The 27,026-nt window shown below is 36.8% G+C and overlaps 1 protein-coding gene across 10 annotated transcripts in view; it reads right to left on the bottom strand.

Moving 5' to 3' along the window:
- Window positions 1-27,026, bottom strand: part of LOC110957844 (serine/threonine-protein kinase BRSK2-like) — a 213,716-nt gene that overhangs the window by 46,750 nt on the left and 139,940 nt on the right. For 7 of the 10 annotated variants that reach the window (XM_051937153.1, XM_051937163.1, XM_051937166.1 and 4 more), the window contains exons 5-12: window positions 25,822-25,938; window positions 19,817-19,850; window positions 17,524-17,592; window positions 11,450-11,596; window positions 7,927-7,958; window positions 5,782-5,946; window positions 5,455-5,552; window positions 3,757-3,910 (exon numbers count right to left, since the gene is read on the bottom strand). In XM_051937153.1, coding sequence (XP_051793113.1) covers window positions 3,757-3,910; window positions 5,455-5,552; window positions 5,782-5,946; window positions 7,927-7,958; window positions 11,450-11,596; window positions 17,524-17,592; window positions 19,817-19,850; window positions 25,822-25,938 — 816 coding nt within the window. The remainder of the gene's footprint in view (window positions 1-3,756; window positions 3,911-5,454; window positions 5,553-5,781; window positions 5,947-7,926; window positions 7,959-11,449; window positions 11,597-17,523; window positions 17,593-19,816; window positions 19,851-25,821; window positions 25,939-27,026) is intronic. The other 3 variants (XM_051937159.1, XM_051937170.1, XM_051937174.1) reach the window with 1 other exon arrangement.

Raw genomic sequence — 27,026 nt, 5'->3', positions numbered from 1 at the left:
CTTCGTTGCTTTAAAAATAGGACAAATATGAATATTTTCATACAGTTTATCTCCATTCCACAAGCGCTTTTTCAAAAGCTGGGTTTCTTTTTTTAAATAATATTCTAACAGCATTTCAGGTGCACAGAGAGAACTATTTGGGCTTTTTACTTGTTTTACTTAGGTAAATTTGGAATGCTAATTCTTTGCGTGAATAAAAAAAAGCCCTTTGTGTCCACTCCTGTTATTTTAAACATGCTATATACACTACCATTCAAAAGTTTGGGGTCACCCAGAGAATTTCATGTTTTCCATGAAAACTCACACTTTTGTTCATGTGCTAACATAACTGCACAAGGGTTTTCTAATCATCAATTAGCCTTTCAACACCATTAGCTAACACAATGTAGCATTAGAACACAGGAGTGATGGTTGCTGGAAATGTTCCTCCATAACCCCATATAGATTAAAAATCAGCTGTTTCCAGCTAAAACAGTCATTTATAATGTCTAGACTGTGTTTCTGATTAATTTAGTGTTCTCTTCATTGAAAAAAAAAACAGCTTTTCTTTGAAAAATAAGGACATTTCTAAGTGACCCCAAACCTTTCAACAGTAGTGTATGTACATAAAGGTGACTTCAGATAGTAGGTCATTTATATACAGTCTATTATCTGTTGCCTGTAAATTCAAAAAGACTTGCTCTTGGTCATAGGAATAGTTAAAAGAATGTTTATAGACATATGCAGTCAGTGATTCAGAGACAGTCCAGCAAGATCACCAGCTTTTTGTACTGAAGCTCTGGTTTTGGTCTAAAACAGAAGAGATTTAGTGTTTATGCACAACTATGAGACCAGAGTCGACAGGACAAATATACTTGAAATCAACTTTAAATCAATTTCTTAGATACTTTTCCCAACTTAATAAGTCCATCCTTTCAAACAAAATTCCAGGGGGCAAGCAGACAGTTCATGCAAAAATGCTTTTAGGAATAACTGGTTAGCATGTTAGCATTCAGCTCTGTGAGTAAATACTCATTTTGTGGTGTCACTTTCTAGTGTTATTGAGCCTTTATTGACGGTGTTTAATACCAGTAATATTGTTATTATATGACCTCATTGTTATTCATTTATATGGAGTCCATTTTTTTTGGGTGCATGGCCCTTTTAGAAAACACTAAATTTAGTTTTATGAGTAGAGGCCTTAGAAAAAAACCTAAACAAATGAAAAGCAAAACAAAAATGAGAATAAAAAACAGTTGAAGTCTATCAAACACTCACATTAAACTGAGTATCTTCTTATTATCTGTGCACTCTGTATGTATTTATTATGCATTATTATTCCATTCTTTTCCTCTCTATTGTAGAAGTTATTACAAATCTTACATTTTCATGTTCTCTCCCATGCGTCTGAGTCTAGCTGAGGTTCGCTGATTATGGTTTTATGAATGTATACGAAAGTGAAATACTAACACATATTTTATGTAAAAGTGAGGTACACTCACAGGTAAAATAGTACAAAACTACATTCTTTATTGCACTAAGAAGTCCTAAACTGGAGTTGGTGAAGCTGCAGATTCAAATGCTTTGTTGAGGCAAAACACGTTGCTCTCGTTCCCGCTTAAAGTGAATATTTTCCCCTTAAAAGTTTGTCTGATTTTTCCAGTAATGACCTGCGGTTCAATTTCCTGTTTTGTCTTTCTTTTTTGTTATTACTGGCTGCAGAAAACAAGTAAAAACCTGCAGTCCTGATCAGTTCAGATACACTATTCTACATTTATGTAAGACAGAAACACGCCTACATTTAACCAACGTACGAATGGCTCATCCAGCAGTGTAATAGCATCATTAATCAAATAATTCTCAACTGTGACTGTTTTGCATGAAGGAATACTGTATGAATGCACGGTTTGATTGTCCACACTCCAGCTGATCTGCATGCTGTGTGGGAGAACCGATCTAATCAGAGCTGCTGTGGATTAAAGTCTCATTTTCTAGCTCTTCTGGCAGCTTTTAATGCTGTGCGTTGTATTGTAAAGCTGGTCAGTTGTCTGTTAAACTGTAGGCAAAAGACACCTGACATTAACTTCAACCTGAGCAGAGTCTTCATTTATGTTTCTCCTCTAAAAACCAAACACTTCCAACTGTTTCTCAGTTTGAATTTTAGGATATAAAGCCTCCATGTTATTGGTGTTAATGAGCCTAACTTGAGGGTTTTAGTCTCTATCTTTATTCTTGCTCTCTGTCGGTAGTCTTAGACTCGGCATGTGCTGATTATTTTCTCTCCACTAAAACTGCCTGTGATGACTTTGAGCCTCAGGTCCGGATTAAATGAAGACTTTCATGCGGATTTCGGCTGCTCTCGCTCTGCTGGTGAGTGACCCTCAGACGGTTTAACAGCGAAGTAACTCGGTCTCACTTTATTAAGGATGATGGAGATTATGAGGGATGTCGCCGCTGATTCACAGCTCTGCTTTTGTCCCGCTGAGCTTTATATGACTGCGAAGTGACTGAATCCAATTGTGATGTGCATGTTTTATTAGCACTGAGATTACAGTTTTGGACAGTTTAATGTGGATGTTAAATAAAAATGTAAAAAAATATAAGCCTCCTGCTGAAACAAGTCAATCATAATTTTCATAATTTAGTCATAAAGTTGCAGTATGTGACATGAGAGCTGCTCCTGGAGGAGGTGGAAGATTGAACAGAATTTTATTCAAAAATGTTGAAATATGTTCAAATGAATAAAGATTTAAGGTAAAATGCAAACTTCTAGAGTTATTCAAGGTAGACGCAGCTTCCCTCTTGACTTGTATTAGCTTGCTTTTATATAAAATATGTCATATTTTCAAGATAATCTTTTATTTAAAATTGACTGCACTGCTTTAAGTCATTCCTTTCATTGTTTATTTAGATCAAATTCTTCTTTGTTTTGTTGCCCCAATTTAACTCTCACTGTCTGTCAAAGTATTTCTATCTTTAATGTTTCTTTTATACATATGAAAAAAACAAATATTAAAGTACTATCTTATTATTGTGTTGTGATCAAGCCAGAAGTGACACATTTCAGCAACACCTTGTGATATTAAAGGGATCATTTCAACTTCCTCCATTCTGTTGGTTCATCCCAACAATTAAAACATCCACAGGCACTTTGTGCACAGCCATTTCAGTATTTCAGGCCTGCAGCTTCTTAAACTGGGATGCTTCTTGTCCTCTTTGACTGCATGCTCCATGCACACTTCACACACACAAGACACAAACCTGAAAGTCCTGTTCATGCAGCTTATGAGTTGCACTGATTTTCTGCCAGACCTAAGAGCGCACTGTTAGTCCCTGGCAGAGTCTGAAACAGGAGCGTATGTCAGGTCTTGTGTGATGCGTTCTGTACATCCTGAACCCACAGAGAAGGAACAATGTATTTAACCGCAGTTCAATGAAGCGGGGAAAGACTTACAGCTGTGGAGAGACCTCCCAGTGAACTTGACAGAAGCTCAGTGAAGTGAAGAATTGAACTAAGGTCGTTTTGAGGGCAAACAAGACTGCATGCGTGAAATGAATTTATAAAAAGTCCAGTTAAATTTTGAGAAGTGCTCCTGAGCTGTACCTCCTTCCCTTTGTTTTTGTGAAACTGTGATTAAATGCATTATTTATCACAACTGATAATCCATCAATGGCCATCAATTACACATCAACTGGACAACGGCAAATTCTCTTGATTAACCGGAGAAAAGCGTCTGTCCATGCACATGAACACACGTGCAGCTCTCCGTGTCTTACCTCTGGCCGTGGGTTGCCATGTCGATGGCTCGTCGGACCGGTACCGGAGATCCTCCCTCCGTGACGCTCAGGACCTCCATGGACTTCCTCTCTGGCCTCCGCTTGCCATGACGGCTCAGCATGGGCGAATCCACGCGCTTCCTGGGAGGGTCTGCTGAGCGGAGTCAGGATGAACACAAGAACAAGAAAGCAGTCAGAAGACCAAACCACCAGAACTCAAGACATTGCACCTCGTTTTGGGTTTATGTAAAAGAAATGTAGTCAAAGGATCGATGTAATACTTCATTTCAAGGGTGCAATGAATAATTTAGGTACAAACACAATATATCATTGAAAAGCCGAAAGTTCCAGCCCAGTTAAGCCATCCATTATGCACTCTGTGAGGTTTTTTTCTCTAAAATATGCATGAAATCTAGTGTTGCATTTGAAAGGTGGAGGATGAAAAAAAAACAAACTAATGTGGAAATTATGTTAAATTTAAATTTCATAGAAACAAAACAACCTGAAATACAGGCATGAATAATGCCTGGTACATGCAGGCAATACATGTAGGTGTAGTATGGAAAACAAATTAAAATACAGACAAAATAACTTCAAGTGTGAGCGTCTTTATGGTGTATGCTAGCCAAGTCCTGTGTCGCCATGCGAACATAATGATGTTCAGCAAGTAAAGTTAACTGTGGTCACCATCTTGCTACCTGAACAAGTACATATTTAGTCAAATTTGGTTACCTTGTCATCCGTCTTATTGTATTATATTGTCAGCACCTTTTACGCACTCTCTGCAAACTGTACTATAGAAGAAGAGCTAACCACACAACTAGTCACAAAAAGAGCTCACTACACAACTAAAGTCTCAAAAAGAGCTAACTACACAGCTACAGTTATAGAAAGGATTAACTAAACAGCTAAAAGCACAGAAAAACAGCTAACCACACAACTAAAATCTTAAAAAGAATTAGCTAAATGTTAAAGGCACAAAAACTGTTAACTACACAGCTATAGTCATAGAAAGAGCTAACTAAACAGCAAAGACCCAGAAAAGCAGCTAACCACACAACTAAAATCTGAAAAAGAGTTAACAAAACAGCTAAAGGCACAAAAAGAGCTAACTACACAGCTAAAGTCACTGAAAGGCAGCTACCTACATAGGCACAGACAGCTTTTCAACTTCAACAAATATTTGGACAAATTGTAGTCTAATGCTTTGGCAATATTGTTTTATGAAACTTTTATGCAAATAGAATTGAATTAAAAGACAGCGAATGAGAGAACACAGCCTGCCACCAGATACTGCAGTTTCTCTGAGCGTTACAAGAAGATTACCAACAGCAGAGTGCATTGTTTAATGGGTTTGTGGAAGATTTCGTCACAGTAGGAGCTTAAAAAGATGAAAGCGCAAGTATTACAGCCCCTAAACCCCTTTTCTCAACTTTCTCACTTCTGTTAATGTAGTTAAACTTTATATTGTTATCATACTAACATTTGCAGATCAGCAGCAAACAGTTGTGAATCTCCAAAATGCTGCCAAAGTATTGGAGTAATGAAAATCTGATCCCAGTGAGGGGTCAGGCAATGGCCAAAGTTATTAAATATCATCCTCCGGGTACCATGAATGTTAGACGAAAACATAATAACAAATCATCCAGTGGCTGTTGAGACTTTCTGTGTGGTCCAAAGTGGGGATCAGTTGCCTACCTATCTCGGTGCGTGGCGGCAGGTTCTGATCCTCGTGGCTCGGATATCTCTCCTTGCGGTCCAGCAGCAGGAAGTAGATCATCTTCTCCTGGTTGTCACTGGAGGGAGAAGACAGCCGGAGAGATTGCCATCAGCCGAGTGGCCACCGGTTTAGAGCAGCACCAAAAGACGCTCCATCATCACAAGACATATTAAATAGAAGAATTCATCAAACTGACAATTTCTCAAGCCGGCTCATATTTCTCTGCCACCCCCTCCGTCCCCTTTCAATCTGCTTTCTCTGCGGTTTTTATTGCGTCCCGCCACCCTTCATCCCCCTGCACTCACTCCTCAGACAGCAGGTCTTTGGTCAGTTTGTCCTTGTCTCTGAAGCAGCCCAGAGAGTGCATGCTCTCCAGGACGTCCGGGTCGATCTCCTCGGCTGAAGCCAGCGTCCTGATGGCCACCTTCCTGGGGACAGGCTGCTCCGGCTCAGGCTCGTTCTTCCCAGCTCTGCAACACAAAACATACCACAAACTGTCCTACACATTTTATTCAACTCATGGTATCAAACTATTATAAACACAGGTTAAAAACACAAATACAAACACATTCTGACCAGTTAGCATCAATGTAATATGAGCACTCGACCTCAATGTGGTGCAGGCGAGCTGATTAAATAAAGTAAATAGCAGCTAATATTTGTCAAACTATTTGTAGTAAACAAGTATAGTATCTTCTTCTAGTTTTATTAGCTAAAGATTATATTATAAAACTTGTTACACATTGATAAAATACAGGCACATTCACATTCTCCTTGGATTAGGACTGCAAATAAGTGTTTTCATTCATATTTTCTCGATCACTTAATTAGTTGTTTGGTCTGTGGGTCTAAATGTGGTTCCTAAAGTCCAAGATGACGACGCCAAAGTGTCTTGTCTTGTCCATAGCCCAAATATATGTAGTTTATCGTCATAGAGGAGAAAAGAAACTAGAAAATATTAACATTTTAGCAAGCAAAGATTTTTACTTGTTTTTTCTTTAAAAATTGTCCAAACCAATAAATCAATCATTAAATGAATTACCAATCAATTGCAGCTACAGAATGGTCCCATTTCCTGATCTTGCAATTTTGTTAGTAAAGAAGATCTGTAGTAATTTATTAATCAGGTTGTTTAAACAACATGTTAATAGCTGTTAGCATTTAAACATTATTTTACCTGACCGGTAATAAAAACTTTTCCAGTTAACCCAGGTCACTCTATAGCAACTATAGACTACAACTTAAAACTGGAAGATAAATTAAATGTTAGCAAAAATTGATAATCTGCATAATTAATCTAATGTTTATTACTTCATGAACCAAACATTTACTTTCTTCCACCATTTTTCTGCACATATGACAACTCTTCTTTTCCAGGTTGTTCTGGGCTGAGGGGGGGTTCACATTAATTTCCCCAGTCCACAACTCTTTTTATAATCATTCCAACACCACATGGATAACACGACAAACACAACTCCACTTCTGGTGCATACAAGAAGTTAGACACAGTCAGAGCACTTCCATATTGGTAAAGCATTGCAACAAAAAGTCTGAGGAGCATACATTTTACACTAAAAGATTAATGTACCTAATATCTAAAATAATAAGTTAAGACATTTTTTCATTTAATTCAGCCTTTTCTATAAGAATAACAAAAGTTTAAGCCAATTTAGGGTTGAAAATGTCTCTAAAGTTTTGGACCAGTGGCTCCAAACTTGAGGATTCATCAAAACATATGAAAAAGCTTAATAATATTTATTGTTGTTCTAACTTCTGCTTTTTTTTTTGAGAACTGCAGGTCAGTTTTATCTCTTTAGACGTTAGAACTTATTCTAATTAAACGGTGCCAATTTTTTCTTTCTTTCGTTTATCTATATCTTTTGTGTTTTCTACGTTCATATTTTTAAATTTCACATCAGTTACAATAATATTTTAAGCTAGCTACTGGGGTTACAGTGGAGTTTTAGTCAAATAACATCTTTCATGGGTTCAGTCTTTTTGTTATTTAACTCAATAATTAGACTCAGACTGTGATAAACAGGAAGTCAGAAACATGTTACTGTCAGAGAACAACCACGACCAATATGCGTCACTTAGAAACAGACTAAACATCAGCATCTTGATATTTAGGTTGAACTCTGAGTGGAATTTCTAATCAATAACAGATTTCAGCTTTTTGAAACCCAGAAATAGTAAATCCATTAGCGATCAGAGGTCCATTAGGATGGACCGTGATGAAGTAGCCAACAGGGCTCTCGGACTGAAGACTAATGGACCTGCTTCTTCTCTGAGAGGTCTCCATCAGAGATTTCAAAACCCAGCTTTGATGATGTTGTTACTCTACATTACCTGCTACGACATTTTTCTTTCATCAGTTCACTTAATGTGCACACGCGAACAAACACTCAACATGAACAAACACAGGAAGGAAACGACAGGAGGATACTCACTGGTACCACGTATGCTTCTGGATCTGCTCTAGCTGTAACAACAATCAGAGAAGGAAATAAACATTAATGATCACTACTTGCACGAGAAACAAACAAACATGGACATGATTATTAGTGAAGAGAATTTCGGCAACGTTTTTGCATGAAGCAAGATGTCAGTGGTTTTCAGGGGATTCATTTCAGTACTAGAATGATACTCCACAAGACTGTACTTTATGATTTTGTTCATAGTTCACCTTAACTGGTGAAAGCATACATCTGTAAGCTGTAAATGTGTCATTTTAGAGCTGCTTTTTTCTTTTCTTTCGCAAACATACAGCCAACATACATCTTATTATTTCCTTTGATGAGCCATAAGGCAGCACCTTCTGTAAGGTTGTACGAGCTGCAGTAAAGAAGTTCAGGGACTACAGTTCTTAAACGCAGAAACTGAACCTGACTTCATTTTTGCAAAGTAGCCTTCTTGTGCAGCGATACACAGCTCCAAGTGCTTCCGCAACATTTGGAAAGCTCCCTAGGAATCCTGTTCTAAAGATTTTGTGGATCTAATCCACTGTGTCAAAACAAGAACTGTTCGACCTTGATTCTACTTTGGAGAGGTGGGAAAATTTGCAGGGAACCAAATCTGGTGAGCAGGGTGAGTTTTCAGAGCCTTGTTAACCCTCCTGTTGTCTTCATTTACGGGCACCAAAAAATATTGTTTCCTTGTCTGGAAAAAATCCAAAAATTCAGCAAAAAAATTCCTCAAAGAAAATTCCAATGATTCCTTAAAAGTTTTATTTAAACAAAAATTCCCCAAATTTGGCAAGAAAATTCTTGTAAATATTTCCCAAGAATGAGTAAGCATCTTTCAAAAAAAAAAAAAAATCCTAAAAATATCTAAAGTGAATACATATCACTAAAACTTACATTTTCTTTAAGAACATTCAGGAAAAAATCAACCAAAATCCAGCGAAATGGTTGATTTTTTCTGAATGTTCTTAAGAAACATTTTTAACATTTCTTTTGTTCCACCACAAAATTTTCAAGGATTTCCAAAAAGTCTTGAAAATGTGGACATCAGAAGTTTCACTGTAAAAATATGTTTTTTCCACATTTTCAAACTAAAACGGGTCAATTTTGACCTGCAGGACGACACGAGAGTAAAGGGCCATAGATTCAAACATTCTTCCTCAGACACCTCAGGACAAGACAGTAGAACTCCGTGTTGTCAGTCCGATGTAGTGGGACTGATTAATGGTGCACAGCCCCATGCATGTCTAAGAAAACGACGAGCATGTTCGTGGTCGCACACCTGTCCTGGTGCAACTTCTTCAGTCATGGAAAATACGGTTTGGAAGCTGAAGTCTACTGTTTGGTCTCCAGTTTGTTGGTGCAGACCTTGTCACAGATGATGATCTTCAACATGAAAGTTTGGTCTGTTTGAAACAAAGTATGACGTTTTCTCTCTGCGCAACTTTGAAATTGCAAATGCGCACCTGCCACTGGTCAAAATTGGACTTCCAGAGAGTGTTATAAGGGTGAAGGAGCACTGGGAGCAGAGTGTCATTACACACAAAGACTAGTTTGAGGGGGGATAGCAGCTAAATTTACATCCAGTATGGTTTTGCTTTATATAGGCGTAGACTCAGATGTCAGTACCGGACCGGTATCTTTAGTAGTAGGACTGCCTCATTCAGAACTGGCTGCTAGATGCACCAGAATGAAGAACATTCAGAAAACATACAAACACAAAGGAGAAATCTATCCTTCACTGAAAGAGTTAAAGGTTTTACGATGCTCTAAAACTTTAATGATGAGTTAGTTTAGTCTGTGACAGAGCACGACAATCACAAAGCAGAAGTATACTCTCCAAAGTGCTGTAGGAAGAAAGTCAGACTACTGAACAATTTTTCAAGAAAAAAAAAAGGAACTGTAAGTTCTTTATTTAATAAATGCATTCCATTCGTTATCAGAAGCTGCTTTAGGCTTTAACTTCTGAAATCTTGACTGGCAGAGCCTGTTGGGGAGGTAAAGCACCACAAAGTGACTGTTACCTGTGAGGCTAAATACAGGGAGAAAAATCCCTCAACTGTGACTGACTCCTGTGATTGTTGCCGGTGGTTGCTAGTTTCAGGATGAGGTAAATTTACAGGTGTCAACCCAAACCTTACTCCTAGATTCAGTGGATATCTTTTATACATACACCCCAGCTTAAAAAATGAGTCAGAGAAGCCATGTGAAACTTTGCAATATGGTAGAGGAAACTTAAAGACTAACTCTCAAACAATTAAGGAACAATACACCCATTTTTGTACCATGAAGCCCTTCGAAAAAAAACAAAAAACACATGTAGTAATGGTCATATATTGACAGTGTTAGATAGAGAATGGCTACAAATGGAGAAGCAAGATAACCTTAAAGAGTTCAATCAGCGGTTTAATTGTTTTAGTCCCAACCTCTGTGTTAACTGTGGATTTTGCAGTTCTTCATGTGTGAGAGCAGATTTTAATCTAAAGATCTCCGGTGCACTCCCACTGGCTCCCAAATAATATTTTCAGTGAATTATCTATTATTGTATTGACTTTTACGCAGTTTTAACCCTTTGGCTTCATATTTGTGCATTACTGTACAGCAGAGTCCTTTGAAAAAGTGAGTATACAACACCAGTTCAAAGTTTAGACACACCTTTTCATTCAATGCTTTTTATTTATTTGTATCATTTTCTACATTGTAAACTAATACAGAATATGAATACTTATTAGTTTACAACAGAATTCCACATGCCTTCTTTTACAGTTTTGATGTCTTCAGTATTAATGTACAATATATAAAATAATTAAATAAAAATCATTAAATGAGAAGGTGTGTCTAAATTTTTGACCGGTGGCGTACATGCACTCACAGACAGTGATAGAAGTACACCTTCATAATCTACTGTAATAGAACTCAGTACCACAGCTCTGCTTTCACAAAACTTCTACATTTTCTTGTATTTGTTGATGTCAAAAAGGTGATTTTGCTGTACAGTTAAAAGCTTGTTTAACATACATTAACAGGCATTACTTCATAAAAATGGGGTTTACTGCAGAGCTGCTGCAGTATTTTAATCAGATTTTACAGATATACCTCATAAAGTTGCCAGTGAATGTGTATATATGTATAACAAAAGGCTAAAAAGATGAATTCAGACTGATGGCGTCCAGTCTGAAGCTCGTCAGAGTTGGTGTGATGCCAAAAACAACAGCTCAGGGTTCAAAACTGAAGTGAGAGCACGTTATCTAATAGAACTTCTTGTTATTTTTGTACGGTTTCTATTCTGAGCCAAAACAAATCTTTGGCCCGCGATCAAAAGATTGTATGCAGAGCTCAGTAGCTGCAGGGCCAGTCACAGTGCAGCGTTGCTAAATTTAGCCTGAGCAGTAACTGGAGGCAGCAGCCAAACTGATGGAAGGTTTCAGGGCTGTTGTTCTGCAGCAGGTCGTGCTGTGAGGAGACGTGGGTTTTTTTTTTGTTTGTTTTGTTTATCTGTGCTGCAGCTCACCGTCAGCCGCTTGCTGGCGTCCACTTCAATCATCCCGCGCAGGAGGTTCTGACAGTCTGGAGGGATGAAGTGAGGCATGTGGAAAACTCCCAGCTTCACCTTCTCCAAAAGGTTCCTCAGGTTGTCATCATCGAAAGGCAGAGCGCCCTAAAAGACGGGAAACATGGCGTCAATACGAGGAGCAGCAGGAGAGAAAGTTCACTGCAGGATTTCATTGAGCCTTGCTGTTGTAATCTGGGTGCTGCTACCTCTTATTTTATACATGCGCTTTGTCTGATGACTTCTACACTGCTGCATGAATATTATATTTGTGTTTATTTATTTGTACCAAACTGACTTGTTTTGACATCTTTATTAATGTTAATTGTGTTTCTTTTACCTCTCATCCTTCTTGTATTTTTATGTCCACCTTCATATATTTGGCACTTTTAAGTCTTTTAAATTAAGAGTCTATTCTTTTATTGGTATTCTGTTTACTTTATATGGAAATTACTTCTTTTGTTTTGCAATTGCACATTCATGCATGTATTATGCAGGGGCTCAGTGCTGTTGAAATTTATGCTCCTGTACTTTTGCTGTACATGGAGTAGACTCAGATTTTTAATTATTTATTCTGTCAATACTTGTACACCTGAAATTACTTTGTTCTCAAGCCTACAACATGCTCTATAAGCAGATAAAATGATTGTTTTCTTAGAAAATGCCTTTTTGCTTTTACATATGCACTGATGAGTTGACTTACTTGATTTTCATTGGTAACAATATCGACCAAAAAAATGTAGACTCACAGCAAACATGTAAAGTCCATGTAAATGCAGCACACTTGTTTCCTGATTTACTGCAAATAGATTTTAGATGGAAAAAATTCCACCAGAATTTCAAGAATTAACAGTCTATCTTGAAAGAATCTTACTTCTTTGTATGAACCACTAAACACAAAAGTCTGTAAATCAAATTATCTGTGTTTTGTAGATATTTATCTCGTAAATACCATTTCTTGGGGTTTTACTCAGCTAAAGATGGAGTTGGAACATCAATATTTACAAAACATTCTGATAAAATGAACTGCTATTAACACAAAAATAACGGATAAGCAGTTTAATTCATTTGTTAATGCTTCACCTACATGTTACATTATGGTTTGGATGCTACTTTTCCCACCAAATTTGCTAAGAAACTTAGAAAGTTGCTAGAAGTCTGTACTTTCATTTGTTTATACTTAATATTTTGATCTTTTCCTTTTACATTCTTCTATTTTGAACGTTTTTTCTGCAGTATTTCTTTCTTTTTAAACATTTTAATGCACTACAAAGCATTCTGAATTTCTCTTTTTGCACTAAATATGCTGCACAAATAAACCTGCCTCACTTTACAGAAGAGATTTATGAAAGTGAACAGACCCACAGCTCCACTTTTCCATGAACTTTCCATGAACTGAAATTCCTTCTATTTGCAGAACAAAAGTAAATGTGTCATGCATCAGTCGGATCGTTTCACAGACAAACTTGCTACTAACAACTTGCAGGATTTAGAACGACTTTTTGTAATACAGCTGTGGAATAAACACCATCACACTGCAGCACAATCATCTTTCTAGAGCTCATTTGCTGAGTCAGGCTGCTGGATTTTAGCTTCTTGCGGTTGCACAGATCCTGGTGGCGTCCTAGTAGCATCTGATTAACATTACAGAATGTTTTCTTCTCATTTTATTACTTGAGTGTTGCATAAACTGATTTTTTGTTGATTTTAATGTGCAAAAAACCTACAGAAGCGGCCATTTGGTGTTTTTTCTCTTTACCATCTACCCCCAGAAGTATGCTCTGAGCTCAAATCAGCACAAGATGAACTCATGAACTGCTAGTTCATCTCAAATATCTCACATTTTCCCGACACTCTCGTGGGACAGAATCATTCAGACTGAGAGATCTGAAAACACACTGCTGCCCTTTGAGCAGACCTCACAATCCACGGCGCCGACATCCTCCTGTTGTCATGTAAATGTGCTGTCAGGTGTTCACCGGGAGATAATCTGGGTTTTGACAGAGGGGAAGGGCTGCAGGCCGTTAGCTGAGAGATATCAGTCATCGGAGTCGGCGGTGATGAAGCAGTTTGAACCTCCAGCTGGGAGCCGCTCGGTGACGTGATGACTGATACTCATGGAAACCGAGCGGGACGGAGCCAGATGGCCGCTGACACCGAGCCGGTAATCAAAACAACACAAGTGGAGAGATTTATCTTCACATGATGACTGTGTCGTGCGCTCTGTCTTAATCAAGAGGAAAGCACGCATGCGTTCACTCAGCACACAAACAGTCATTTACTGCGAGCCCTCACTTGTCACTGTCGTATTACAGAGCTGCTGCCACCAAAAAGCTCTGACGCACAGCCGAGTCATTCAAACGTTTTAGAGGGCAATGTTTGAAAAATATGGGACTATAATCAATTAAGAAGGTGCGAGAAACGACACATTTGCATAAAAACCTGTAAAAATCTGACAGCAAGGGTCCCAACTGTAAAAAACTGTGAAAATGACGGCAAAAATCTGTAAAAAAAAAATTAGATTTTTAGCTGATTTAAAACAGTAAAACAGTGGTTTTATGATCTCTTATTGTAAAAGAAAACATTTGCAAAAATATAGACTTTTGACATGGACATTATGTGCAGTTTTGGCTGTGAAATAATTACTTTTCAAAATGATTTCATACAATATTACTTGAAATTTACTAATGCATGAATATCTGTACAATAACAGAATATATTAATCAATAAAGCATAACAATTATTTAATAATATATTTTAAAATATACTATATACCAACATATTATTTTTTCTTGTAAATGAAAAACAGATACATTTACATGTACATTTGTATTTTTTGTGATCTCACTTGATGTTATCTGTAATTTAACAAAACATGAAAAATCAGTTTTAAACTTTTTCTTTAAAAAAAATCAGTTCTTAATGAACATAATTCCCCTTTTGAATAATGGCAAATATTTATTCTTTTCAGATATTATAGTACAAAATGCTACAGCCAGAAGTTGTAAAAGAACAAATTACTGTTTAGAAAAAAAGATTTTTGATGAGTTTTGGCCTGAACTTTAACAAGGATACAACAAGGTCATTTTTCTGTGACTTAGCTAGATGTTATTTGTAGTTTAATAAAACGAGTAATTTGATCTGTAAAATCAAATTCAAAAACCATCAAAAACACTCCTTGTTTTACAGTGTAGTTTCATTAGCTGTAAAAATATGTGCTACAAACATTTAAATAATGACATTTTTAGCGGATTTAAACACCGTAAATCAGTGTCATTTTGTGGTCACACTAAAAGAACAAATTTCTAAGTAAAACATAGTGACTTTTGATGTCGATGTTTTTTTTTATCGTTTTGACCATTTTAACTTTTTCTGTTATTTCTCTTATATTATCTCTCATTTAACAAAACATGGGAAAACTGTAAGTAACAAAAGAAGTAAATAATAAAAAATAAATATAAAAATCTGCCATTTTATAATCCTTAATATATATATTTGTCCTTAAAATAATGATCAACATCTGTTAAATAATAATATATTTGCCAGTCAAATGCTGTAAACGAATGAATTACCACTTGGAAAACACGATTTACACTTTTGGTTTGTAAACATGTTCGCTGCTTTGTGTTCCAGTGATTTTACTACATGTGTAAAGTGTACTATCATTAGAAGGATGTCAACAGATAATATGAAAGACTAAGTTGGTTGTTGAAACATTTAATTATCCAGTTGGTCGACAAAATCCTGAGAGAAAAGAGAAAAAAAATGATCATTTTTACTGAATCCTGATTTAGGAATATTCTTCCACAAACAGTCAGTGATCAGATTATTCTGTTATGAAGAGAAGAAGAGCTCGCTGTCATTCTATTTATATACTGATTTGAAGTTTTTATCAGCACACGATGTGCCTTCAGCATCTCTTCCTTAATTTAATCCCAGCTGCTGTAAACACGGACAACAAGCACATCGGTCTTCTGCAACATTCTGCATTAACTTCTGGATTAAAGCTGCTGAGGTATTTGGACTTCCAGGGCTGCTGTCAGGTGCTTTACTTTGTGTAGCAACATTCCAGTGACCTTTCTGTTCATCTTCGATTTTCTGCTGGGAGCTTCACAAATAAAGAGCTCAACCAGCGTAAAGACTCGCCTCAGGAACAAACTAAACCTCCTCCTCTCCCCCTTTTAACTCCTGAAAACACTGCATTAAAAACGATAAAAGACAAGAGTGTGAACAGCATATTTCTGTACAGACGGCTGCAACAGCTGCGTGAAAACATTTACATCCATCATCTACACTTTCAGGGATTTAATGGTTTCCAGAAACTCAACTCAAGGATCTTAAAGCTTAATCTTAAAATACAATACAAATTTAGCCTTCAAAGCTAATCAGCTTGTTTACTACAGAATGGGGAAGTGAGGGAGGTTTGAATGTTTCACTTACACAATCAAAAATCTTTGTATTTGTTGATTTAATTAAGAGAAATCCGTGACAAATACGTCAATGCTTGATGCCATTTAAAACCATTCCTGCCTTTAAGCAATTACTCTTATTAATATTACATTATTTCTCAAAAAAATTCATGTTTTAAACTCAAAGGAGGCCACTGAAAACACTCATTCTAGCCTTCTGGTATTTCTAGAATCCACAGACATTCAGTCTGCTGCTGGATGAAGATTTTCTGATTCAAAAAAAAGATGGACCCCCACATTGACCAACCTCCTGATGATTTAGATGCACTTTAAGTCTTTTACTCTAAATTAAAACTCAGCTGTTTACTGCACTGCTACAGTTCAATTCTGCTCGGTAGCTGCACTTCAGTTGTATTTTTGTTTGGAGGTGTGTGCAGGTTTCATCATTTATGTTGAATGCACCTCTGTTTACTCTTAATTTGTCTTTTTGACACATTAGCTGCTAAATAGCAACCGTTTAATTTGGAAAATAGATGCTCTGGAGTCGCTGGAACTCACTTTTGACCAAACTTGTATGAGTAATGATAAAAAATGTAATGACTGATGTCTCATCAAGTTCATAAAGTCAGACTGCAGTGTTCGTGTCCAGTACTTTAGCTGCTCAACAGAAGGTGAATAATGTCACAACTAAAGCATTAATGGTGATTTTACAGTTAAATAAGATCAATTTGGTTGTGATACATTTAAGTAGACTTCATCCTAATTCAAAAAAGGGCTTGTTTTTTAGCCTATTCGTGGTAGCTTTTTGCTTCTCTGCGTTTTTCTGATTTTCGTTGTAGTGATTTTGGGGGTCTTTATATCTCAGGTAAAGACCAATAAATGTGTTATTTGGATTTTGTTTGTTTGTAATCATCTCTGTGTGTGTGTGTCTCATTTTGCTTGTTTTATGCCTCGGGCCATTTTGCATCTCTTTGCTTTTTGGTCATTTTCATCAAATTTTGATTCTTTTATGTCTCATTTGTCTATCTTTACGATCATTCTGGGCAACTGATCTCATTTTCATTGTTTTGTGCTTTACCTTATTGTTTTGTGTCTCAAATTATTAGTTCTGTGTAAGATTTTAGTAATTTTGAGTTATATTTTGCTTGTTTTATATCTCATTTCGTGTCTCTTTGTACCATTTAAATTCGTGTTTGTGTCTAATTTTGTCTCATTTCCACAATGTTCTGTCTTATCTTTACTATTTTGTGTCTCATAGTGGTTGTTTAGTGTAATTATTAAGTCTCTGTGCAATCATTTTACATTTACAGCCATCTTGTCTCTCATATTTTTGGTTGCTTTATATCTCTTTATGGTAATTTTGGACCTAATCTTTGCCATTTTGTGTGTCAGTTTGATCTTTTGGTATCACTTTCTGAGAAGTTTGCAGATCCTGAGCACAACTGTAGCTAACATCAGTAATCCATTCACATCTGAAATTGCAACCCGACCATGTAAATGTCATTGCTCTAACATAGCGTAGATCCTGACTTCTTCTTCAAATATCCATCATCAGTCCGTTTCCACTTTAAGCAACAACGTCAGGTAGTTTTCCGCTGTCGTGGAGCAGCAGCAGCCGTCACTCACCACTAAAAGTGCAAACAGGATGACTCCACAGCTCCACGCATCAGCTTTCCTGCCGTCATACTTCTCCCCCTGATGCACACAGACACAAACACAGAGGTGAGGTATTAAATCATGTTCTACATTTACTCTGAGTCCATTTCACAACCTGCAAATCACGACTGCTCTCAGCTTAACTCAGAGAAAGTCATCTTTATCAGAATATTCCCACAGTGCAATGTGCTGACTGCACTTTCTGGCGAACTCAGTGACTTTTTGTGTTTTTTTTCCAAATGTCTCATAATAAATAGGGATAGATTGGGACTGTCAAGGTGCTGCTGAACTGATCCGACCAATATTTATACACCTTCATTGTCGTTTCTGTATGATTTCTTAAGAAATGGGGCGGCATGGCTCAGTGGGTAGAGTGGCCGTCTTGCAACCGAAGGGTTGCCGGTTCGATCCTCGCCCCGTCGTGCTCGAGGTGTCCCTGAGCAAGACACCTAACCCCGAATTGCTCCTGATGGGGTTGTGGTTAGCGCCTTGCATGGCAGCTTCCGCCATCAGTGTGTGAATGGGTGAATGTGATGTATCACGTAAAGCGCTTTGGGTACCTTGCAGGTATAGTAAAGCGCTATATAAATACAGACCATTTACCAAGAAAAAAACAAATCTAATTAAAATATATTCACATACCGGTGATTGTTTTCACAATTTTAGCTGCTTGTTGCATTAATTTAGGTGTTTTATTTCCTGCTGCAGACATTGAAAAACAATCAAAACACAAGTGCTGGGAGGTGGGTTCATAAATATTAATTTAGTTTCAGATTCACAATAATAAAAAAATGGTACTAATAAGAAAAATAAGCTGATATACTAAATATACAGACGATGCACTCAGCTGAAGTAAAAACAACCGTACTTGGAACAACTTTATTATCTACAAAGCAACAGCATCACTTGTAAATGATTCTAATTTCACATATTTGTAAGTTGATGTCAATTTTTAAAAAATAGGGGCTATAGGGAATCTTTTTGGGTCAGAACTTAAGCTCTAAAGTCGTCAGTTTATTCTCCATAATTAACAACACTACAGGTCTCAGCCTGAATAAACATTATAGTCAGGTGAAGCAGTCTTTTATATAATTTTGGAAAAGCTTTAATCCCTAATATGTAAATTACTCAGATGAAGTAACACCACAAATAAAGGGACTGAGCCTCAATATAGAAACTACCTAGGTTAGCTCATAATGCTAATCATGATCCTTTTTTTGCTGGAACTTGACAATAAGGCTACTGTAGAAACACACTTACATATAATATCAAACACCAGTGTTATGTGGTAAAATTCTTCTATTTTACAGTTAAAAACCAAAGAAACTATAAGGCAAGTTCACAGAAAATATGCAGAAAAAGAGAGAACTTGTGAAAATGAAGTGTTAACAAAGAAAATTAAAGCCAAACCTCTGCCCTTGTTAAAAAAAAAAAAAAAAAAGATACAATGAATAAGGAAGTATGGCAGAGTATTTTTGCTTTGTTAACAAGAGAAAAATGGATCAGTTTCATGTTAAAAGTTTATGAATACAACAAGATGTGTCTGTGTTTAACAAGTTATTATGGCAAGAAACCTTTCTTCTTTGTCTTGCTCTCACATAACTTACATTGAAAGAACATGAAACTCAAGTCTGAATGAGAAGAAATATGGCTCAATTACATAATTTGATTAATTTCTACACCATGCTTGGGTTGAGACATGGTGAGATTCTGATGTTATCCTGCACAGTGGATGATGCTATGACAAGTATTCTAATAAAAAGCAGGATTTTAAGATGCTGTACAGAAGGAAGAATGAGTCTGACACTCAGCAGAACGCTAAGTCTCAATCCAACTATAACACCAGAACAAGAAGAGTTCATTGAAAAGTTTGGATGCCATAATACCTCGAAAAACCTTGTTTTTTTGGCAACAAATTTCACTTTATGACATAAAACTGACCCGTTTTCTTCTTCTAGTGTGGCAGCAATATGCAGCACTAAGTCAGTCTTTTTCTGAGTTATGTACATTAGATGGATAAAGAAAAAAACACATAGGTTTGGTTGGAAATAAGAAGAAAAATGGTAACAAAACAGCTAAGACAGGCATCACAAAAAGCTGAAATGCTAAGTGTGTACTTCAGCTCAGTGAAGGGGGGAAGGAGGCAGGACAGACAAAAAAAGGGAAAATGAGTGAAAGCAGAGAGGATGAAGCAGTGATGTAAGAGCCTCTCTGTTCAGCATCATTACTGTATCAAAGCAAGAAAGGCGGAGAGAGCACTTACCCTGATAACCTCTGGGCAGGCATAGTGCGGAGATCTGAAAGAGGCCAACAGCCGGTTATTGTAGCCGGAAAAAAAACAGAAACACAACAGTACACACAACCTGAAGAGGAAGAGAGCAGGTGAAGGAGGTGACATGAGGCCCTCTGAAGATATACGAACCACTTCGCTGCAAAAGTACCAGAAAATAACAATGACAGACAAACTTTTATTGCCTTATGGATTATTTTTGTTAGCTAAGTGAGTATTACATAACACGAAACTGGCCTCAATCCAAACTCCTGTGACGGCGGTTCATCCTGTTGAATAACATATGACAGCATCCAATAATAAAACTGCAATGTGACACACTTACAGCCAACATAAAGGAATATAGCAGAGGTTTTGCTGCTTTCTGCCTTCTTTTAGGTGGTTTATTTCCTGCTTCAGCCAATGAATTACAATTAAAACACAAACGTAGGGAGATGGATTCAGAAATGTTCATTTACAGTCAAATTTACATGAATAAAAAATGGTATTAGTTCAAATATATATATGTATTTTACATATGCATGGTACAGCCAGTTGAAGTGAAAACAACAAAACATGCTTTTGTTCTTAACTAAGGAACAGCACCTTTTGTACATTTATAATTTTACATATTTGTAGCATATAAGTTCCACTTTTAAAAGATGTAACCTACAGTTTCACATGACAAGACTAAACTAAACTTGTTTATAGGTGATCCAGGGAATCCATCCATGTATATTTTTGCTCCAAATTAGTCAGGTCAATCTCCATACTTAATAATGCTGTATGTTCTTAGCCTTAATATTTCTTTCAGTTACATTAAGTTGCATAATTTAGAATACTGTAGGGTCCAGTTTTATCAGAACATTGGTCAGGTTAATGCCAATAATTAATAACACTGCAGGGTTTCAGCCTTATGAAGTATTACAGCCAGATAAAGCAGTATTTTATATCATCTTTGTCAGGTTTTAATCCCTAATAAGTAAATCTTTGAAGTAACATCACACCATAAATAACACTAAAGAGTCTTAAACCCAATAGTTACACTTGTCAGGTAGGGAGAGTTGCTGCTCCTACAGTGGATCTTACAGTTATTAGCACTGGATTATATTATCATATGTACATTATTAACATCAGTTTTTAAATATAACAGTTGTTGCCAACACCGTCAAGACTTTTAGCAAAGGTTAATAACAATATACTGCAACAACTCTACTCAAAATGAACACAACTGAGGCCAAGCAAAGCTGCAAAAGCATGAAGCAGATTTTCTACAGACACTAAACCTGCAGCCAACCAAAGAGTAAACACAAATTATATGTGCATGTTTAAGATATTTGAAAAGCAGTTAAACTACAGCTGCAGTCAGGTTTTCACTCATGAGAGAAATAATAAAAAGTTTTCATTCCAATCTATAAAATAACTTGTTACTAAATTAAATAATGGTTGTTGGTGTCATTTTTGTTCTTTACTGCTCCCTAACAAACCGTAGTCAGCGGTTCTCTGTGGAACCTGACCCGGTTGCTTCATGGATTTGAACCACATGTGTTGTGTTTGTTTTTTAGCTGCTCTCTGCAGATGCTGCTGTGTTTATGTAGCTCAACCAAATACCAATATCACATCATTATATTCCATTACTCCCAGTGTTAACTTAAGCTAATCTCCTTCAAATTTTCTGTTGATGATACATAGGCTTTGTAGCAACTTTGATTTGTTTTCAAACTGAGTTACACATCTATTTGGCTGTAGAACACACATGCATCAGGTCTAGATTATACCAAATCAAATGTCCCACATCCAGGGTGTGAACTACACCATTATTTTCAGGGATCCTCACCTTTTTTTTAATGTTTTTATGGTCAGAAAGGACAGATACATCCATTATAAAGCAGCTCTTTCAACTTTTATTTACTAGTATTCCTCTTGATACAAATATTCTGAATAATAACAGAAAAATGGATGAAAAGTTTCTATTGCTGCCTGCTGCTAGTTTGTGTTCTTCTGTTCGTGTCTTTGCAAAGTTTTTGATTTTGTACCGACACGCTTCGACAGTGATTTCAAACACACCATGCACGTTGATTTTTTTTATTAAAGTGAATCAGTGCTGAATCACCGTCTGCGTGAATCATTCATCAGTAATAGTGGAACTTTAGAAATCATCCATAATGGTGCATTTGCAGAAAAATAGCAATGTATGGCAAAAATAGCACACTGTCAAATTTTCCCCCAAAAAATGTCACAGATCATGTTTAGAGGGAAGCTCATGATTTATTACTGACTGCTCTATAGTTCATTTCCTGACATGAGCACTGGCTAAACACAATTACTGATAGTCAAGAAGAGCAGCTTAGTTTAGCAGCTGGACAAAAACAGTGTGAAAAGTTCTGTTAAACTTGTGAATAATCCCACACATATGCAGCAGAGATCTGGTCTTCCTCTGTGTGGACTCATCAAAACAAATGAAGCAGAGACTCTCTTCATGGAAACTCTCAGAGTAAACACACCCTCCATCTTCCACATGCTTAATTATGCTAATGTATGTAAAACCAGTCGATCTGTTCAAACACATTCGTGTCAAAATAAACTGACTACAATTAAATTACAGCAGAGCAAATCTTCATCCTTCCTGCTGATGTGCATTTAATGAATTCCATCATATGAAGTGAAAGGCTCATTTGACATCTGACTCAAGAGGGATATTAAAAGTAAAATCCATCAGCAGTTCTTCGTAGAAACTCATGCATGGAAGAGCAAACAGGCAGACCCTGACATGGACACTGTTCTGTTTATCTGCTGGTATGTATCAGTATGAAACTATTAGCAGATGCTGCTGAACAAACATCATATGTCGTCAAAACATGCAAACTACTAGCTCATATTTTACACCCAGGAAACAATAAATAAACTCACAAATCATAGAAAAAGTTGCTAAATCATAACTTTTAAAGTACAAATGCTCTTTTTTTCTTGCACAGATATTACTATAATGCAAATATAAAACACTTAGGTAAATATTTATGTGCATTCTATGGTCAAAATTTTGTTTATTGTGTGGTTTTTCAACCTATTTCTTATGGAAATCCAATCTTTAGTTTTTTAATTTGACAATAAAACACTTCAATGTAAAAAAAGAGAAAAAATAAACTACAGGAACTATTTACAGGAATATTATCTCTAATCTCTACTATGGAACATTTTCAATATACTGCAAAAAAGCACCAAAATGACTTTGCGTGCATCTGAAATTTAAGGTCGCGCATTAACGTGGACACCTAGAAATGATTATTATCCACCATAAAGTGATTACTGCCTCGTTTCTGTACTACTACAGCTGCTTTTATCTGAAACAAACAGTCAATGACATGCAAATACACAGAACTGCATGTCTGTGTTGATAGAAAAGGCACATCTTTCTGAAACTTTCATGTTTTTTGTAACCAAATAATGAAAGCCAAATATGTGTATAGTGTAACCAGGCAGGACATCTATGGATTACAAGCAATACTAAAGTCCTCTTTATTTTTCAATCTTTGTGTGTTTGGTTTCTTATATACCTGTTTAGACTGCACATAAATGAAAACTACACTGTAATCACCCAATAAATATAAAATACCACCAGCAAGCACAATGAAATAGTGAGTTATGACAATCAAGTGATGCTGGAACAAAGCTGGAAAAAACTGTGAACACTAGTAAGTGCATAAATCAAACGGTTCCTTTTCTGCAACAGTTCAGGACCTCAGACTCAGTTGTCCAGCCAGAGGTGGTGAACGCAACATCTGCACTGACATTTGACCTGAAATTTCTACAAAAGTTGTAAAACAGAGCACTGATTCTGCAGAAATATTGTGTTTTTAAACCGCCAGCTGCCAGTTTAACAGCTTACATAACAGGAACTTCCTGGACCAGTTGAGGAATGTTTGTGAGCTGGTGGCAGTAAAACTTAAAAAACTTAAGACAGTCGACTTCACTTTATCTGGAGTCTTTGTAATGACTTTGCTGCTGGTACCATCACTGTTGTCTCTGTGATCTGCCTCAGTGTCTGCAGCTGCGTTGATGCCGCTGGTGTTTGACTTCAACCTCTCCAAATACCGTGGAAACCGTGTAAAGATATTTAGATAATAAACAAATGCTGCAGACTGAATTTGTCCTGCGAGTTCGAGGCACCAAGTGAAGCTTCACAGACAAATTTGATCGTTGTTTTACACTGTTTTGCTTGATGCTAGAGCCTCATTCAACACTCACAATTAAAGTTGCAAAATATTCAAATAAAGGTACAAAATATGAAAGTCAGGGTGAAAATATGAACTGAATTTCCAAAATGTTAAAATGAAGATGCAAAATATTCAACTTCAAGTGCAAAATATTAAACTGAGGATGAAAAAAATTCAACTAAGTTTGCAAAACATCAAAATTAAGAGCCAAAATATCAAACTTAAAAAGCAACATACTAAAATGAATGCCATAATTTAAACTGAGTGCAAAATATTAAACGGAGGATGAAAACTATTCCACTGAATTTGCAAAATATTAAATTAATGTGCCAAATAATTAACCAGTGGTGTAAAATATTAAACTAAAGGGGTAAAATGTTAAACTGGAGTTGGAAAATAGTAAACTGAAGGTTCAAAATATTAAACTGAATTAGCAAAATATCAAAACTAGGATGCAATTTATTAAACTTAATTTGCAACATATTAAAATTAAGATGCAAAATATTTAACTAAAAGCTGCAAAATATTAAACTGAGGATGGAAAACATTCCACTAAATTTGCAAATATCAAAACTAAGAGCCAAAATGTCAAACTGAAATAGCAAAATATTAAAATGAATGTGCCATGAATTAAACTAAGTGTGCAAAATATTAAATTGAGGATGAAAAATATTCAATTGACTTTGCAAAATATCAAAATTAATGTGCCCAATATTAAGCTAAGTGTGCAAAATAGTAAACTGAAGGTTCAAAATATTAAACTGAATCAGCAGAATAATTAAATTAGGATGTAAAATATTAAACTGAAGGTGCACAATGTTAAACTGAAGTTGAAAAACATTAAAATTAAGATGCAAAACATTAAACTAAGGGTGGAAAATGTTCAGCTGAAAGTGAAAAATATCAGACGGAGGGTGTAAGACATGCTTTTGCACAGAACTGTAGTATTTCTACAATCTTTTCTTACAAAAACACTAAATATGATGATTTGTTTGATGAATGATTTTGATCCATGAGTCGCTTAGGATGCAAAAATTGAAAAGCTTGTCAAACACTGACTGATCCTGCTGATGATGCAAATGTCTCAGAAACTCAGGAAAGTTTTTTTAGGTGTAGTTAAAATTTATAAAAAGTGCTTTATTTTAAAGGGCACCGCTACCTGCATTGTTTCAGTGATAACGAGGACTTTGCTCTTGTTTTCCTCTCTCGCTTTGTGCAGCGTTTGCAAGCCAGAGGAGTCGGACTTTAGCCGTTCCACATGCCTGACTCTGTGAAACACTGGTTGGCCTGCGGTTAACACAGTGGACCAGACTGTTCTGTAGAGCTTTCTAATGCCTACACAATCGAAAGGTTTCTACTGTCTCCAGAGCCACAACCACTTTTCAAAATACTGCTTTGGATTTAGCGTGACAAAGAATTGCTGCTGTCTGCTAATAACACGGAGCCATGCAGGAGGAATTAAACTCTTTGTGCCCTTCAGGAGTTTTATATCCAGCAACAAACGGCTGCAGTGGTGAGTCAAAAGGGGTCTTAAAAGAGGTGAAAGCCAAAGACAAAGCAGTGATTTAAAGAAATAATGAAAAAAAACGTTACCCTGGAATATGTTTAGATAATGAATATACACAAACCTTCGAGAGCATTGATGGTCTACATTCTGCATCTATTGCTCCATCTGCATTTAAATCTCTATAGGTCAACTTTCAAGGACTTGAAAACTCAAAGCACTGAATGTTCAACTTGAATGCAAAGACTTTAAATCTATTTCAAGTGACTTAAAGTACTCACCCACAGCTGGTCTCCAGCAGACTGTCCCCGACCTGCAGAGACGCCATGCCAAAGTCTGCTATCCTGATGTTGTTCTTCTCGTCTAACAACAAGTTCTCTGGCTTCAAATCTCTGTGGCTGCAGGACGACAGGAGACACAGAAGAAAGAAGCTGAAAAGTTGACCTGACCTGAAATACGATGCAGCAGAGACTTTCTTTACATTTGCACCTGCTGTGGTTGCTGTTGTTCTTGGTATCTTGACTGTGATGACTGGAAATTAAAGACGTTTCAGCACACTGTGCCTTAGCTTTGAGCTGGGTTGTTGGGTTAATTATTCGTCCTGAAAACAGTATTTTTTCTATGGTGAAGTCGACTTGATTGCAGTCACAAAGAACTGAAACACTGTAGTTACAAATTTAGTTTCAAGTCAACAACAACTCAATACTTAAACTAAACAACAGTCGGGATGTCTTCTCTAGTCGATATGCTCCTGTCGGCAAAATTTTCATTGGCTGGACAGTCATCAGTCGTAAGGAGAAGAACGATTCATCAACAGCCTTTAAGGACTAACCCATTATTTTTGGAACAGGCTTCTCTTATTTCCCTTTCGGGTTTTCCCTTCAGGGGTTGCCACAACAAATCATCTGCTTCCATCTAACCCTGTCTTCTGCATCCTCTTCTCTCACACCAACTACCTTTATGTCCTCTTTCACTACGTCCATAAACCTCCTCTTTGGTCTTCCTCTTGGCCTCCTGCCTTGCAATTCAAAACTCAGCATCCTTCTACCGATATATTCACTATCCCTCCTCTGTACATCTCCAAACCATCTCAGTCTGATCTCTCTGACTTTATCTCCAAAGCCTCAAACATGTGCTGTCCCTCTGATGTTCTCATTCCTGTTCCTATCCATCCTGGTCACTCCCAAAGAGAACCTCAACATTATAATCTCTGCCTCCTGTCTTTTCCTCAGTGCCACTGTCTCTAAACCAAACAACATCTCTGCTCCCACCACCGTTTTCTACACCTTACCTTTCATTCTAGCTGATATTTCTCATCACACCTGACACTTTTCTCCACCTGCTTCAACCTGCTTGCTTCTTCACCTCTTTTCCACTCTCTCCATTGCTCTGGACTGTCGATCCTCAGAACTTAAAATCCTCCACCTTCTTTATCTCTACTCTCTGTAACCTCACTCTTCCACTTGGGCCCCTCTCATTCACATTC

The sequence above is a fragment of the Acanthochromis polyacanthus genome, chromosome 2, assembly GCF_021347895.1.
Source record: "Acanthochromis polyacanthus isolate Apoly-LR-REF ecotype Palm Island chromosome 2, KAUST_Apoly_ChrSc, whole genome shotgun sequence".
Lineage (NCBI taxonomy): Eukaryota > Metazoa > Chordata > Actinopteri > Pomacentridae > Acanthochromis > Acanthochromis polyacanthus.
Note: the sequence above shows the minus strand (reverse complement) of the source record. Positions and strands in the feature narration are given on the sequence as shown.